The sequence below is a fragment of the Mizuhopecten yessoensis genome, unplaced genomic scaffold, assembly GCF_002113885.1.
Source record: "Mizuhopecten yessoensis strain PY_sf001 unplaced genomic scaffold, ASM211388v2 scaffold1027, whole genome shotgun sequence".
Classification (NCBI taxonomy): Eukaryota; Metazoa; Mollusca; class Bivalvia; order Pectinida; family Pectinidae; genus Mizuhopecten; species Mizuhopecten yessoensis.
This window is the reverse complement of record NW_018403841.1, coordinates 97,338-115,497: the sequence shown is the minus strand read 5'-3', so window position 1 is coordinate 115,497 and position 18,160 is coordinate 97,338. Positions and strand designations below refer to the sequence as shown.

General features: G+C 32.4%; 1 protein-coding gene across 1 annotated transcript; it reads left to right on the top strand.

Moving 5' to 3' along the window:
* Positions 1–5,318: 5,318 nt before the first annotated feature.
* On the top strand, positions 5,319–17,916 carry LOC110456574 (homeobox protein ceh-31-like). Its single transcript, XM_021507389.1, has 3 exons — positions 5,319–6,492; positions 11,996–12,221; positions 16,999–17,916. The coding sequence occupies exons 1-3, from the start codon at positions 5,937–5,939 to the stop codon at positions 17,279–17,281; spliced, it is 1,065 nt and encodes a 354-aa protein (XP_021363064.1). The 5' UTR covers positions 5,319–5,936; the 3' UTR covers positions 17,282–17,916.
* Positions 17,917–18,160: the final 244 nt, after the last annotated feature.

The following is an 18,160-nucleotide window of genomic DNA, read 5'->3' as shown; positions in this document are numbered from 1 at the left end:
CATGAGGATTGAAAGACCTTTGTTTTCCTTTTGTCTTGTATTTATTTTGATATATGAATGTACTCGTACAGCAGGACAGAGGAAACGGTGAGAGACATGCAACTTTAGTAAGATACTAACAACGACGAACGTTATTTCTCCATCTTTTGATGTTGGTATTTTGCACATTTCACTCGCGGGGGATGTTAAATAAACAGGGTTCTTCCAATGCAATAAAGACAAATATAAAGAAACGACGTTGTTTGTATTTTGCAAACCATTATACAAATAAATTGATGAATATCTCCTGATTTCGGAATCACTTTCATCGACTATAAACAAGGTACTCGCCTCATGGCTATTGGATCACATCAGAAACATCATAATGATATCCCCAATAATCTCAAAACAAGTTATCTTTAAAAAGTTCTAAGAAATGTTTTAAGATGTTTTAAATATAAATACTGTGGCTTGTTCACGTGACCTACACAAGGTAGCAAATCAGTAGAATCACATCATCAGATATGTACAGTCATTATGCCTATCTCCAGAATGTAAGAAAAAGAGGAATTTAGATGATGCTACGGCTTCCGAGGTTTTGCATAATGTATTGGTATCTGCAGCACGTTTGTAACACGGAGCATTCTGACTAAATCGCAAGTGCAAGTTGACACGCAAGCCAGGTAAAGTATAAAAGGAACAAGGTCAAACACTTACAGTTGGATATCAGCTAAGTCAATTAATAAGGTTTACTAAAACTTTTACAATGTAAATTAGAATTTAACAATTCTCAAATTTGTTTTGATACCGCAAACGAACTAACGTTGGAGCGATCGATGTAGCTTATTGGAAGCATTTTCTATAACTGCTTATATTATATATAATTATATTAATAGAGTATAACATACGCGACATTTTACCAAGTTGTATCCTATTATTAGTGACTAATGTAAGTTTGTTAATTACAAAAACGTCAGCAAATTAACGCAGCTTTAATGCCCATTATTGAACGAAATATGTGTTCTCCAGTTTCAGCATTATACAACGATTTAGTCGTTGAAATGATGTTAATAGTAATAGCCGCAAAAAAAAGCTCATCGTAAGTACTTCCCGTTATATGATTAAAGAAGAATTGTGAAGCTCCCCATTTCAGTTATTTTAGAGTTTTTGTGAGATTAAATGTTTGATACACTGTAACAATGAAAACCACTATTGTTTAGGCGAAATCCGAAAGTCAAATAATTGCAGGCCCTTAAACGATTTTATATACATTATTAGCGATAAAATGTAACTAATTATTCAATTCATTATCGATTGAAAACAGACCTCACAGAAAGGGAGCTGGCTTGTTGTTTACCTACATAGGATACTTTTATCAGTAACATACTGGTAGATCTGTCGGCTTTCGTTCATCCATCAAATCGATACAAATAAAATCAATATGTTGATAAATGTTTCCCCGAAGAGCCTCAAGATAATAGATCTTAGGTTGTTGGAGTCAATGCAGATTTAGGTGATTAGAGGAGTACCACATACACTTTATATTTATCCTGTATAATCTACGCATACAAGAAAAGTCGCTGGTGATTCTTCAACCTCAAAAATGTGATTTTGTAATTCAATTTTTGCTGTAAGCAACAAATGCAATATGTATTATTCCAGTTATCAGAAATCAGCTCTGATTATACGGTAATCTCAAGAAAGGCAATACAAAAATGTTCACACTACCAATTACTAAAATATAACAAAATTATCATTGTATGGTTTCATGTACCTTAAGCAAATTGCAAATGTATGGCTTTGGGCAATACAGAGGTAATTCAAATATGTTTCTCTGAATCATACCAATAACGTTTTGTTATTATATCTGTTATAGCACGGATTTATTAACATGTGAGTTTTACATAAACGTTATCATCCTAACCGATAGCAGCCTTTCCGTCCGATTAATACATACAGGCAGTAACGAGAGTGTCGTCCTCATGATATCCAGTGCTATGTAAACATCAGGTTCAGGTTATAGACAATGCATACTAATAAATATTCTATTACATCAAACGCATGTAAGTGACGTGTTACGTTTAAACTCCTTGGTGTTTTCGTCGACTGTTGTCTGTCTTGGAAAGACCATATTGATTACATATCAAAGAAAATTTCGAAACACATTGGTGTTCAGAAAAGGTTACGACCTTTCATGTCTAATGATGTTCTCAGTAAAGTATATCAAAGTATAGTTTTTCCACATTTTATCTATTGTTCTGTTATCTGGAGTGAGGCTAGTAACAAATTGTATATTCATAAAATCTCCAAACTTCAGAAAAGAGCAGCTAGAGATTTGTTGAATATAAGAGACGTTTTTACCCCTTCCATTTTGCTTTTTAAACAGTTAAAGTGGCTGCCAATAGCAGATTTTTTTTTTTAGGAAAGCAGTTCTGGCTTACAATATTTTACATGGGGATACTCCAAGTGTTTTAAGTAATATGTTTACCTATGGCAAGGATATCAGTTTTAGAAATACAAGGTCATCAGTTTCCAACAAGCTTTATATTCCCACTGCTAGAACTAATTATTTTAAACGTTCATTTGTGTACACATGTTCTGTTTTATTGAATGGATTGAATGTAAATATTAGAAAACGCGTGTAGTGTTGCTGCTTTTAAACGCAAATACCTACAGGATTTCTTCTCAAACCTTTAGTTTGGTACTTACTTTATGATATAACAATATACTTTTTAAATAAGTATTGTATGTGTGTTTAATATACACGTAATTTAATCTGCAAATGTCTTTTATGTAGTTTATGGGTGTTTTCTGTGATATCTGTAAATATATTGATGCAGGGCCATATTGTAAATTAGACATGTCTAAATAAGTATCCCTGGATAAATAAAAGATATTATTATTATTATTATTATTATTATGATAGTGACAAATAACATAACCTCGTTGGTTACTATTGTAATTAATACTCTTCGAGTAGACGAGGTTTATAACGTTAACTACTAAATTAAATCAGGTACTTGCAGCTGACAATGCTTTTGAATATTCTTGACTTGAGTGAAAATAAATATAAATTAAGTATAAACAAACTATCTTTCGAGGATATTCAAATTTATGGCATGCTCCCCGCACATTTCACACATTAGATTTAAACAAGTTAATACACACGAACGGATTAATATTTCACATATTAATATTATTAGTTTTAATATAGTACCATTACTAACAGCACGTTAAGCTGGTATTCTCTATTATTCCGTGTTCTGCCTTCACCTAACAGTACAGAGATAAACTATATACTATCATTATCTTATTTGATTTTTATAATTTTATTTCTGAATGCCTTTCTAAAGAATATTTTGAATATGTTGTTAATGATTAAATGCTAATTACTGTTTTTACATCTTCAATTGTGTATTCCTCATTTATGTTACTGCCGTTGGCAAACGACCCAATATTGTATGTATGAAGTAATCATACGGGGAAGAAGGCGAGCACTGTCCTTGTTAATTAATTAGTCTATGAGTCAATATGAACCTCAATCGTTTGTTTTACTAGTTATCACTATCAGTGTAGGTGTGCTTCGATACCGTCACACTCAGATATACAACAGCCTTCCTAAAGTACGTCCTAATTAAATCCACCACAACATTCTTTTTAATGTATGGCGCTTTCTTTCCTGGGTTTATATTATTAACGGTAACGGTTTTGAAATACATCTCACAGTATTTATTCCCGGTAATCGTGTTATGTTTTTTGTATTATTAACTTATCATAAGCGTACATCTTTCTCCATTCAACGTTTTATGTATAAATTATGTTGTTGTCTCTTTATTAAGATAATGGTATCGTAGCTCTTTCAAAGGATTGTAAACTCCGAAAATGTTTCAAATAATTTTGTGCCTCATTTAATTTATAAGGAATTTTCAGATAGGATACGCGGTGTAATGCTAAAAAAATGAGAGGTATTCATTATCAGTTAATGGTTTTTATCAATACAGAAATTCACGTTAGGTTTTTCTATCTGCAGTATAGTGTTAATGAAGACAAAATATTTATAAGACAAAACAAATGTTCATTTGTTGTCATATTTAATTTAACATACAATCACAATGTCGAGGCGATATTTGTCTTAGTATTTACGACTTGTTTCGACGCTATATAAATTTATGTAGACTCAAAAGATTAAATATTAACAAAAATATTAGAAAGCATTTCAGTAGATTTTTGAGTATATTCTAATTAATTAATATAATACTATATCTTTAGTTCATCTACCATACATAAGTATTCTTACACACTTAAAACATGCTATCGAATTGACTAAAGATTTTTTCACATATAATAAATAAATGGATAAATAGATATATTGCCTTTTCTGGACAATATATTTCGTTGCATGTCAATTGCAACAAAAAAAATTCTATGAAATGTATACATACAGGAAAATTACAATAAAGTTTATGATTTGTATTTAAATATATTGATTATAAAAAGATAAAAAGATAATTATTATGCAATTCACAAATTCAACTACAATTTTTTTACGCCACACTTAATTACAGTTGTGATTGAAATGACACATTCTTTTGATGAAGAAAAAGTGAAAAAGGCTTATAAAAAAAACGCCATGACTATTTTAATGACATACTATTTTATCGCTTATATTGGAAATATAAGTGTATTCGTTATCGTTTTAAATTAATTTGTTATTAATAATAAAGCATCAATTTGTATAATTATAATGTTATGATTTCATAACGTTTGTAAAACCTCAGGAAATCTATCTATACAATTGTATACATCAGCCTGACACATTTCGTAGATAAAAGGCGATGTCCAGATAAGTCATCTCCCCCGTTCGGAGCTTTGCAATTTCCTTAATTCAAAACACACTCTGGTGGTGCCTTGGGTAGTTGTAAAGAAGTGACAGCCAGCTCTTCACATAACGGAATCTAATTCGTCTCTCATTTCGAAAAGCAGTCATTTCTGTCATTGTTTAAATAAATCAAACTATGAATTAATCTTGTTATCGTGGTATAAATCTGTTTGCTGTTAACAATGAATGTTACATGTAATTTGTTCCCGTTGAGTGAACTATGGCTGCGACATTTATTGCTTCCGATCTGTGATATAACTATTCATAATCACACTCACAAGTTCACACGCGGGTGTCGATAACCCCGCCCACTCGTTGTAAGGTCGTGTCTGATTGGTCAAAAGATACAGCATGGCTATATACCGAACGCTGAAGCTAGACACAGGTGAAGATTAAATTAAATGCTAAATCGATTTATAAAATTTACAATTATACAGACATAAAAGAAAGAGAAAAAAAACGAGTCAGTTGAAAGAGAAAATCTCCCGGTGGTCACAAATACCTGCCCTTCTTGACCATGTAATCCTTAGGCTTACTGTTAACTGAGTGTACTTCACCCGATCAACGTACGGATATAGATCAGAGATCGCGTAATTGGACGCGCTGTATAGAAGAGTACACATCGACTATTGTGCATTTTTCATAACTACTGACTTTTAGTCGTCTTCGCTTCATCTGTCAAGTCTTTGTAGCGGACAATCGATGTCTGAGGGGAAACCATTCACGCCTAGTGGTTACAATTATATGTAGCATTGTCGTCGATCAAGTGTGGGTATATTGCTTCCTACCTACGCTGTGTGGATGACAAGACACTCTCCTCACATATACGGAAACGATGAACACATTGACTACCTGGACTAGTTGAGCTTAGTTGGATGGACGTTACATTTTATTTTTATTAATTGTAATAGGGATCAACAGTGTTGAGTTAAATAACATGTAGATAACGCGATATACATCGAAGCTGCTCACTCAGTCTGGGACGAACCCAATTTGTCAACGCTTGGTTTTACTGGTATAGGTTTTTTATTAATGTAACCGTATTTATTTACTTATTTATATAAAAAAAAGGATCATAATGACACTTAACCTGATAAAAGGCGACCGCATGGCTTCCTCAGTGGACGCAGTGAATTCCTCGTTAACACCATCCCCAATACCAAGAGTAGATGATGATGCTGAATGTCTTTCTGATAAATCGGACTCTGAAAATGAAAGAGGTTGCAAAAACATCGATGCTCTTAGTGACATGGACCGTGTTTCTATGCCGTCGGTCATTGACCGACAGGAGCTTTCTTCGGATTCTAAAATACCAGAACCACATACAAGACTCAGTGATACAAATGGACCGTTAGTAAGTCCTCCGAGGAGATCGTTTTTCATCACAGACATTTTATCAGAGGGACATCGAGAACGGACACAGACATTCTCGGCATTTCGACCTTTAAGAGTGCCAAGTCGATACCTATCTTCACATAGTACCCTTAACACTGAGGCCATTGCTAAACACAATTTTGTAAACTTTGCATCTCTGGGTAATACCGGACAGGCTGATGACTATCGCAATGACACAGTCAATGAAAAAGACGAAGATGAAGATGATAGTGATGATGCTAGTACAGATATATTAGAAGGTATTTTTCATATTCATTCAAACGTCATTGGTTATATTGTTTCAATATTGTCAGAGTCCATTTCCTTATGATACACGTTTTATGAGAGTAACTGCATTCATCTTCTATATCCATTCTCTTCTGATAGTTGTTCGAACAAATTAATTGATTCCCTGTCTCTGTCACAGTGATAATAATTTTTTATAAACATAAACCATTTATCGATATTTCGTTTTTTCTTAATTTGCGTCTAACAAAACAGAATGAATATGTTATTTATTTTAAAAAATGTTTTATTTTTCATTTGTTTTATTATATGCTTACACCATCAACTAATTCATCGTTGAATGATTTTTTTATACTATTTCATCTTTTGTTGTGTCTTAAAATAAATGTCAATGGTATTTATAAATGAATGAAAAAACGGCGTATCAAAAATAGAGGAGAATTCTGGCGTATTATTACCAGCTTAGGCAACAACTTGTGAATGATAAAAAGAAAATTAGGGCACTCTCTTAAATTAACAGTACTGTCACACACGCTGTAAAACATCTTATCCTTTAATGTTTATTATAAATAAACTGAGTAACGTTCATTACTTATACATTTAAATAACAGAATTAAAATGTTTGATTTCTGACAACTTAGTATGCGTATTGCTTAACTTAACTATTAAAATAAGAATAGATTATTTACACTTGCAAATTGAAAAATAAATCTGCCTTAATATTACATGTTACTTCTCTGTATATGATGTGTAGTCTCATTTGTTTTTTTTAAAGTACAATCAACTAAAGCTACTTAATTAATACATTATCAGGGCGTAAATCACCGGTATAGGTATTACCTTATTGCTTTGAATTTAAACATTAAGGAAGTTGTATGTTTTTTCTTTTGTTTTATAATTCTTTACATCAGGATTTATTATTTTTTAACTGATCGTGTTATGTACATTATACATCTTTCTTAAATTAAAATATGACAGAGAGAAAAGAAATCGGAGGAAATAAGTATTAAAACGATTCCAGTTTCAAATCAGCATCGTATTTCATACTTATATACACAGAGTGTCATTGTCTGAGTATTTAACTCTAATATAGATTTATAGCCGTTCAATGTATATTATATAAATATAAAACATTTCGAGAAGATATATTCGTCTTTTATCTTCAGGATGTAACACATCTCTTCGTAAACATTTTTTACAATTCAGAGAGTGAAAACATGTTTATTTTATACAGCTTTTCGTGTCGGTCATACTATCCAATATTTGACACATTAGTTTCAAGTCTTTGTGCGAACATATACCATGGATAAAGGATTTCCCCTCCATTAGTAATTGTATATGTGGATAATGGGTTGAAAATAACGGGTAATTTAGTGTTTACAAAATAACAGATGAGGTTCTCTGAGAGATCAGATTTTGATGGAGAAGAGTGTTGTCGAATATGGTATCAAATTCTCATTATATGTTAAGTAGAGAAGTCGTTTCAGCACATTTAAAAGATTGGAGTTCATTATCCCTTCGTTCAACATTCGCCCGACATTACCTTTCGATACAGTTGTTGTACAATAGTCCACGTACGAAAACACATCAATATCAGTTATCGACCAATAAAACACTAAATAGTGGCATCACGTGAATATAATTGAAATATAACAACTAAAGATTTAAATGACGATTTTATAATAACTTTTATATTTTACAGATACATAACTTGTTGATAACTAGTTTGATGTAAACATAAATTATAAAAATATATATCATTTAAAAATGTTAATATCTTCATTTGACTTTATAAAATGTACTATTGTGAATAAAATAAATAATACTTCTGTTGCTATATTATATATATATAACGTTCGCATTATGTAATCATCTTATACATCAGCCCGATAGCAGTGGCAGATAACGTACCGTAAATGATTCGCCTTTTGACATTATTTGCAATTGTATTTCACAATGGTACTGCTGGCTACTACTCTTATAATTATTGAACAACATACGACGAATATGTGGATTCGAATTGTACGCACCAAAATATATAATATTAACGTAATTTAAGTCAAAAGGTAAACATAAGCACATGTTTGCTTTCCAATTTCAGACATAAACAACGCGAATGCTAAATCATTACAGGAAAACTAAATATTAACACAATTTATTAATTGCAGTTCGCATTGATTTAACCTGTTTTCAATCGGAAAAAAGTTCTTGTTTTTATGAAGCATTAACCCCTTCTTTATGTATTAATAGGAAAAAAGAAGATTAATAATTATTAACGTACTGTTATTATATTCTGCCTTCATTACATATTTTAGTGATCATGAATATGCCATTATGAGGTAGAATAAAAAAAGTACTAAAAGAAAGACAAGAAATCACGAATAGCCAAACATGGTATGATGGCAATATTTTATCAACTTATGCAACAGAGTAAAACACACCATAAACAAAATAATTGCCACGAGAAGAGGTGTTAGTTTATGCACGAAACACGCACGCTGTTGTGCATGACAGCAAATTCCACTGGTGGTAAATAAGGAAGGTCGCAATCCCGACATTGGCGTTTCCATGCCCTCCTGGCAAATGTTGGACACGCCACTTGACGGAGGCGTTAATCGTCTCTGCATTAGCTAAATTAACGATATAATACGTTACTCGATTAATTACAAGACTAAGCCATGAAACCAATACGATTTTTTTTATATAATATAGCCTATACATAATTATGATTATGTGCAAACACAGCGAAGGGGTTGCATATTTCTCGATACAATTACATAATTGATGATGCATTTTGTATCTGTTGGGTTTTTTCCCCGTATTGATGTTAGTCATTTGGACTGTTTAATGAAAACACATTGCTAGATTGTCCGTGATGATCAATAGTAAAGCATGTTCTTATAGCGTTTGTTGGTCGTGAACCCAGTACTGCTAGTTTTGGCATTTCACCGGCTAGCTCAGTATGCGTAGAATCAATAAAAAGGGCTTTCATTTTGCGCCTTGGCTTGGAGAGATTAATTATTTACCCCTTTAAGACAATGGACAAACAAAGAAACGTAGAGGTATCATGCAACAAAGGTTTTTGTTTGTAGATTTTGTAGTTTCCAGGGCTAATTAATAGACAATGCTACAAGGTCATGCGTAGTAAACATTATCGTTTGCTGCCATGTATTTACATAACTTATACTTATGTCATTATATTTGTTTTTTTATCAAGTGTATTTTCTTTTTAGAATATTATTTTATCAATATGTGATGTTGTATTTTTTTTTATTTAGAATTGCCTTTCGAGAAATAAGATACATACAATTCTTCGTAGATGTCGTTTACTAAATAGCTATTAATATTCTGTAGCTCCTATTTTGATTTTTCGAAGCAAAATCTAAATTATTTTAGTATGTTTCAATTCTAAATTTTAATTATCAATGATAACAATTTCCAATGATTATGTGTAATACCGTGACATAGTAAAATGTGTAATATCGATGAAGGCATGTGTGCGTTTATTGTGTTGATATATTTAAGTGGACTTTCAGCTAAATAAATAAACTATAGCGATTTGATTTAGTTTTTATTTAATCTATTTTCCTTCCAGATACAAAACAATATAACCTGAGAGTGTTTTAAAAATGGTTGATATTACATCAAGAAGTTATTTATTTATTCATTTTATTTATTTATTCATTTTTCACTTCTTTTTCTAAAAACGTTAAACGATTACATTGATGGTGTTAACAGCTGTATTGTATAACAACCATGTCAGTATACAGTATAGAGCAAAATATGTCGGAACACCCATCTGTGTTTTTTTTCTAAGCGGACAACAGCCAGCAGTTCGGGTATAATTTATTTCAGCGTGTTGTCTAGTTTGCATAAATGGAACATAAATGTCACAGAAAGAAGACACAATTTGAAATATGATATGAAGAATATCTTCCCGGCTTCATCGTTGGGTTGAAATTGAGTATTGAAATAGAAACCTGATCCATGTACGATGCAACAAAGATGAGCATAGTTGCTCCGATCTGAACAGCAATAGACCTCTCACTGTGTACGACTTTAATCCATTTAACTCTATTTAGTCCGCCGTATTTCCACCCGGAAAAAAAAAACTTGCCCACCCAGATGTTTTAGTTATGATAACACACGACTGGCCCTGGAATAGGAACAAATTTGCGATGATCATACATTGGAGCTATTGTTCGTGTGTTTGACAGTCAACAAACACTTTTGGCATGCAAACAGTTTCCTTACTATCGAAGGCGGTCCTACAAGACAGCTCTTGTCAAAGAGTTTTGTAACCCAGGTGAATCCGCTTACCCAGCTTCATTATAGTACGGTTTTAATTAAGTCTTCTGGCAGCTTTTACTAACGGAGTTCATGAAAAAGTTCCCTCTGCTAAATAGAAAGATTTAGAAAAAGTAAATTGAGGGCGTATAAATATAGGAAGCTTAACCCCGGAATTGTCACGTTTGCCGAGAACAGATTTGCTTGCGTCGTGTTGGTTCTGCACATGGAGGTCCAAGTTCATTGATACGGTGAAGTGTATCTGGAGATATTAAAAATTATATTAATAACTTTGACTGATTATTTAGTGTAATTTCCCATGATACATATTAATTATAATAATGTAATGGCGAACTGGATACCTATATACACCGGTCTGTTTATCTTTTAGCTACATTGTAAGACAATACATACCTCTCATTAAAAATGACAGATAGTAGACATCTGAATTGCTTATTACGTGTGTGAGTGAAGTGTAAACTGCATTATGTTCTCGAAATAAAAGCTAACTGAAATACTCTAACATCGAATTAAATACAATGTTCCAATGTAACAATGTTGAAAAATTAAATAAAAAAATGATATGCTGTTTCTCAGAGTCAGACTTTTCAATATGCACATTCATTTGACCAGTATTCTAACTTTAAAAAAAATTCTTTTAAATAAGTATTCTTTTCTGGAGATGACAAATTGTGTATAACTTTGTATAACAATCATTTTGATTATGAATCATAATATCTGTATTTTGTTTTACATTCTTTAGAAAGATAAAGGTACGCCGTAAACTTGTACAGTTATTGTAAAGTTCATGAGAAAAATTCAAGAAAAAAATAATGATGAAAAGATATAGAATTGAATTTTGTTTTAATGTTATATCAAACGCATTTAGGTATAAATAACAATAAAAGAATAACTAATACAAAATAAATACAAAAAAGTCGATCAAACAGTAATGATAAACCGTACTTATGATTTATATAAACTCATTGTTATCTTACTAATTTGGTCATTATGTCAAACAATAGGAATTAAGTATATTCTAATCCGACTCAGCAATAAACAGCATCGACCTATTAACGTTTCTAATCCAGATACATTTATCTCATATATTTGATCTCTTACTCAAAAATTAATTCCTACCAAATAGATATTGTGATGACAGACATTTGTTGAAAGATAGTTTAATAAAACAAAATATAACGGAGAGTGTTGTTCATGTTTTTCTTTTAGATAAAAAGGAAGACGGATCGTCGGATCAGCAAACAGATTCTGTAACTGGATTAATGAAACCAAAGAAGGCCCGAAAGGCACGCACGGCTTTCACTGACCACCAATTAAACAGTTTGGAAAAAACATTCGAACGTCAGAAATATCTCAGTGTCCAGGATAGGATGGAACTCGCCGCCAAACTCAACTTAACAGACACCCAAGTGAAGACATGGTACCAGAATAGAAGGTAAGCCTCCCACACTATAATCTACCATGCATAGGTCGTATCGTAGACTATTCTGATAGGAACACATTAAACTATAGATAGACAACGAAGGTGATAGTTTTGGTTGAAACTAATATTATATTAAAAGGTGCATTAAATTGCACTTTTTAAAAATTAACGACTTATGTTGTTGAAACTACAGGATGTATTTAATTAATTGTCGTTAATAAATTGTTGGGTTATTTGTACGGCCTAGGGGACAAAATTACAAGAAGGTTATGTTACTCTGGCGGAACTGACGCATATTTTTATCCGGATTTATTAAGACAAATTTGTTATGAAGCGTTCCATTTTGTTATGACATATTGTAAACATTTGGTAACATTCTAACACTTTTGTTTTGTATTTGATTGATGATAAGCTGATTTGTTTGTGAAGTATCCCGTACAGATACCCGGTGACTTGTTAACTGTGTCACGACACGAACAAATATCAGACCAGCACAAAATGATAATAGTACTGATAACTCTTTTTGTTAATCAAATAATTATAATTTTTAGGAATTAAAAACGAAATTTGTCTCATTCTCGGATAAATTTGATCGTAAATATTTTTTTCCCTTTTATTTAATTGTTGCATTTAAATTTTGTTTAATGATCCTTTTTATTGCAACCATACATATATTATGGCCAAAGATTACCCTTTTTTGGTGCTGTTTTAATGTTAAGAGTAAACAATTCTTTTGCTATGGAAAACGTTTAGAAATTGAACTTAAAAAATGTGTATTGAGGAAACACTCTTTAGTCTCTGATAATGTACAACCTCTGAAATAGATGTGTGAATAAATTTGCAAATTGAAACAAGAAGATGCCACGTATCGCATTTTTTTAAAAAAACGACCATCATATAAAATCAAACAGACAAAAAAGATACTTTGAAGGGGATGCATTTATAAATTCATATTTATAAATTTGGCAACAAACAAAAACAAAATATATTTATAGCATGTAATTATGAAAACTTGTGCAATATTTGGGATATGTTTTATAAAACAAAATTGTATTACAATTACTTCTTTTTTTAATACATCCAGTTAGTGTCACCAGTTTTGCATAAAACGTTTAATATATACAGAATATTTAATGGTTTCCCTTTGAGATTCGTTTTATTCCGCGAGTGTGACAGAACACCGATATGTTACATGAGAGAAAATGTTCGGTATCTTTTGCCAAAACAGGAAAAATACGTAGTTTTCAACGAATGAAAGCAATTAAATTTTTCAATTGATTACATATTAAAACTACATTCAACAACGATTAATTAACCTCACCAAATCATTTCGGGATTTTATTATTAGATAGATATATTAGTGAATGTAGCATAATTGTACCATAACAACCACTTATTCTAATGTCGCTTCTTCTGCATCTGAAGGAAAACATGCGGCTTTGGAAGAACCGTTCTGATTGGTCAGTACCAAAAGTGACATTTCCACTCTGTCAAATATGCTTACACTGTCGAACAATATAACAGTTTTGAAAAGTTTTTGCTTTTAAATTCAATGAAAGCTGTATCAAACTTGTAATGATATGCATGTAATGAATTGCAGCATTAGAAATTATTTCAGTTGATAGTTGAAATGTTTAATAATTGAAAACATAATTATCACTTTATACAGGTAAGCTGATATATAAGGATTGTTTAGGGTGTCTACCCCTATGGTATATAAGGATTGTTTAGGGTGTCTACCCCTATGGTATATAAGGACTGTTTAGGGTGTCTACCCCTATGATATATATGGACTGTTTAGGGTGTCTACCCCTATGATATATAAGGACTGTTTAGGGCGTCTACCCCTATGATATATAAGGATTGTTTAGGGTGTCTACTCCTATGATGACACTTTAATGTTAGTATGTAAGGTTTGCAATTGCTGAATAAAATTTGTTGAATAATCAATAAGCGCTATACAAGACGAAAATAAGAGAACTATATAGATATTATTGATTGTATTCGTGTGTTAGAAATTCAGCACTTAAATTCAGGTAATAATTTCTATCGATACTGCGACATATATACTGAAATGGCGATAAGTCACATTTGTCTCTGATAAACTTTATAACACAACAATTCGTTTAGTTGTTACATCGTTTATCCGTATTTCTGACCCTCCCTTTACATGTTCCGCCATGGTCGCTCGGACTCAATCCCACCATGCTTACAAATGACGTATATGTTTCTATTTCTGTTCAAATTCACGAGTCTTTAAACGGCTGACCAATATATAAATTGACCCTTTACGTGTATCTTTCGTGGTGACCATATTCGATTCTCTCCTTATTGATATGGTTTGATAATTGTAAGCTTACAAATGAATTTAAGTGGGAGCAAAGTAGGTTAACTTCTATGTATTTTTTGATAAATCATTCATTCTGCATCGACGAAACACAGAGACAAAACATTAAAGATATTGTGTATATGAAATAGTTCGCCAACAACGCCGTGAACTTGGAACGAATATGATACCAACACCACATACGTATCTTAACAATTTGAATCTTAAAATGCAAATGTAAATACTTCTGTGTAACATATATACTAGTTACAAGAACTAATCTTTATAATTAAGTTGGTATAGAATGTGTACATGTTACAATGAGTACGCTTTATATTATATGTATTACAACATTGGTGAAATGTAGTTAACTGGTAATGGTATAGTTGTAAGTCCATATTGAACAGAACAGACCAAATGACATGCGTGTATATTTGAATAGGATTTTTGAAAGTTTTGTATCATAGATTCAGGGCAAAAAGAGTAGGTCTAGCCTAAACAGATAATAAGCTATAAAGAATGTATGCAGAAATTAAAGTTGGCAATTTATGAAAAACGAGGCAAAATTAGTGAAATAAAATTATCAATTGGCTATCACTTTTTTGATAGAACATTAATAAAACATTTTGGAATATTATACTTAATGGGGATCATGTATCAGCTAAAGATTAACAATCAAAATTCATTAAGGAATAAAAAAAGAAATAAAGGGGCGTTTAACATGTTTTAGCAATGTGACAATTTGTTGAATAATCCTAAGCAACTACTATCTCTTATCTTCGAAAATGCTCCCATGAGATGTTACCGAACATGATAATAATAATAAACTCACGGGCATGAAATAAACAAACACAGAGCTTGGAAAGTGTAGAGAGGTATTTTGAATTGAACATCTGGGCCAATCTACTCCAATACGTTTACCCCACGCAGTCAGGAATTTGTATTCTATTAACACGTATGAATAAACCAATAGAGAGGCATCCCACTCAGCGTATGATGGTGCATTTCTCCTCAATATACCCCCGGCCGTATAATAAGGCCTGGCCATTATCCGTACAAGTGAATTAAAATAAATTTTCCATATGACTTATACTGACTTCATTATTTTTCAATTTCGACTTTTAGTGCACTCAATCTTCATATGTAGAAGTTCTTGTTACATTGCACGCTTGCTTTACCGTGTAACGTTGTACAAAGACCGAGAGATAAGGACTAAAACCGATTGTTACAAGTTAGAGATTCTGTCCTGTATCCCTGACTAGTATCAGCTGGTGTAGAAAGCGTTTGTGTAGTGGAGTGCACACAGGTATATTCTAATAGTTTGAACTGAACAGTTTCCGGTAAGTGAATGTCGGATTTGCATACGGTACTGGATGACCCGAAAGCAATAAATGGCGTGTATTTAATATATGCAGGTAAATCATTTATACGTGATGGGAAAATTTAGACGTTAGGGAAGACATTATATGGGTGAGCAGTTATCATTTTACGCCAGATAAATTCTTACGGGTACTGTTCACTCTTTACATTTGACAAACTGTTCTACAGTGACTTATTCACTAGTTAGATCATTTGCCAAAGTGGTTTCCGAGGTTCTCATGCATAATTCACTCCGATCAGTATTTGATGTGTTTTCATGACAAAAAAGCCTTCGATTAACTTTTTGTTGAGATTTTTAAAAGGCAAACGTTTAAATAGAATCGCTGATTTCTTGAGGTTGATATGAAAGAGAAGTTACAGAATCACAACATATCAATTAGCGTTGAACGAAAGGAGGTTAGTTGTAAACACATATAACCAGTATTATGTACATTCATAATACTATATAAAACAAATCAATACGGACAAGATTGAGTTAAACACCAATCCCAGTAAGACCCACACATTTAAGGTAGTACTCAACAAACGCCATAATATTGGGTTAGATATAATATAATAATCAGGGAGAGCATGCCTACCAAATCTGGTGCACTATTTTGTCAAAAATTATCAATGTACTAAGGGTGCCTTTCGGTCAAGGATAGCCCTGTTTCAAGGGGGGGAGGGGGGGGGGAAATCTTCCGAAAAAAGCGGAAAGTCCAATATGTACATGTTAGTTAATAAAAAGGTGACATGCTGATAAAACGTAATCATGAATTGTATCTTAAAAAACGTTTGTATTTATAGAGAACTACACTGCTATTGATATATAAATAATTAAACGGAAGAACAAATGTGTTCGGATTTGATTTTCGACTTAGCTTTATCAATAAATTATTGATTGTATTGTGAATTTTTTTTAATTGAAATAATTGCTTTCATCAATGAACACAGAAATAACAAAACAACCTCATGATTTTAGATTTTTTTAACTTCATAGAAATGTCACCCTAAAAAATATTTCTATTCACGCCTTGCAGTACCGATGTCTACTCTGTCTAAATATATTTTAGCCTCTGACTTATGCCGTGTGTTATGTTACAGGACTAAGTGGAAGCGACAGACTGCCGTCGGCTTAGAGCTACTGGCGGAGGCGGGTAACTACGCGGCCGTCCAGCGTCTGCTGCAGACCAACCCCTACTGGTTTACATACCATCCTCAAGCGTCCGGAATCATCTCTAATATTGACGCTTTGTACTATCGCCATGGTGAGAGTTCCATGACTCCTCAGCGCCCTACATTGCCTAGGATGTTTATCCATGGCCTACAACAACATGTTAACCATATCTCCACACCTCCCCCGATTTATTCTGAAAACAGAAGTTGAGAAAATTATGTAATATTTATAAAATATAATGACAATGTGATTAAATGGCATACGTCAATGATGACATCAGGAGAATAATGATGTGGGTCAGATTAGGAAATGTTTATGAGTTAGCTATTCTACACCGTCGTAAACAAACATTCCTTGCACTGAATGAGTTACATTTGATAGTAATATTACAGTGCTCGCTATTGTATGTATAGACAATGAATTGGTACGGAAACTGTCGGTGAAAAACAACCCCAACTCACAAACTGATGCAACAATTCCGTTTGACAGATGATTTTCCTCTGCAGAAATATTCATTTATACTGATTAAGGTGTACAAAACATTGCTACTGCGCAAATGTTAACCTGAAACGTACTACAACAAACTACAACAATGACGGTCGTCATGTTTGATATATTAACATATGCGCATTTACAAAGATGATGTTAATGGTCTGGCTTCTTACTAGTCTCTTATGTCCGTCACAACAATGGCGGATGTACACGTTATATATAAATTATAAAGTGCTTAAATATCGCATTTGATTTTTATCCCTTTTTTCATTATCTCACATGCATTTACAACCGAACAAAGGTGATTTCTGTGTGTCACGAAATTATCTTTAGATATTAGTTATGAATAAAATTAAAATGTATATCGGTATCTTCAAGTTCTTATTTCAAAAGTCTCATTTATTAAATTGGGATTTTGTGATGCTTTCATTCTTTACACAAGACCAGCTACATGATGGTCCTAATCTAACGCCTTAATACAGTACATTATATACAATAAATCATATACCACTTCATTGAGATATTGACAATCTCAACAACTATTGTGAAACACTGCTGATTACTACATGTCTCTCTGATCAATTTCCCATCTGAATG

Excerpts from the sequence above, each read along its gene's own strand:
- LOC110456574 (XM_021507389.1), top strand. The coding sequence starts at position 5,937 with ATGACACTTAACCTGATAAAAGGCGACCGCATGGCTTCCTCAGTGGAC. Across the intron at positions 6,493-11,995 it reads TAGTACAGATATATTAGAAG|ATAAAAAGGAAGACGGATCG; the intron begins GTATTTTTCATA and ends TTTTTCTTTTAG. Across the intron at positions 12,222-16,998 it reads ACATGGTACCAGAATAGAAG|GACTAAGTGGAAGCGACAGA; the intron begins GTAAGCCTCCCA and ends GTTATGTTACAG.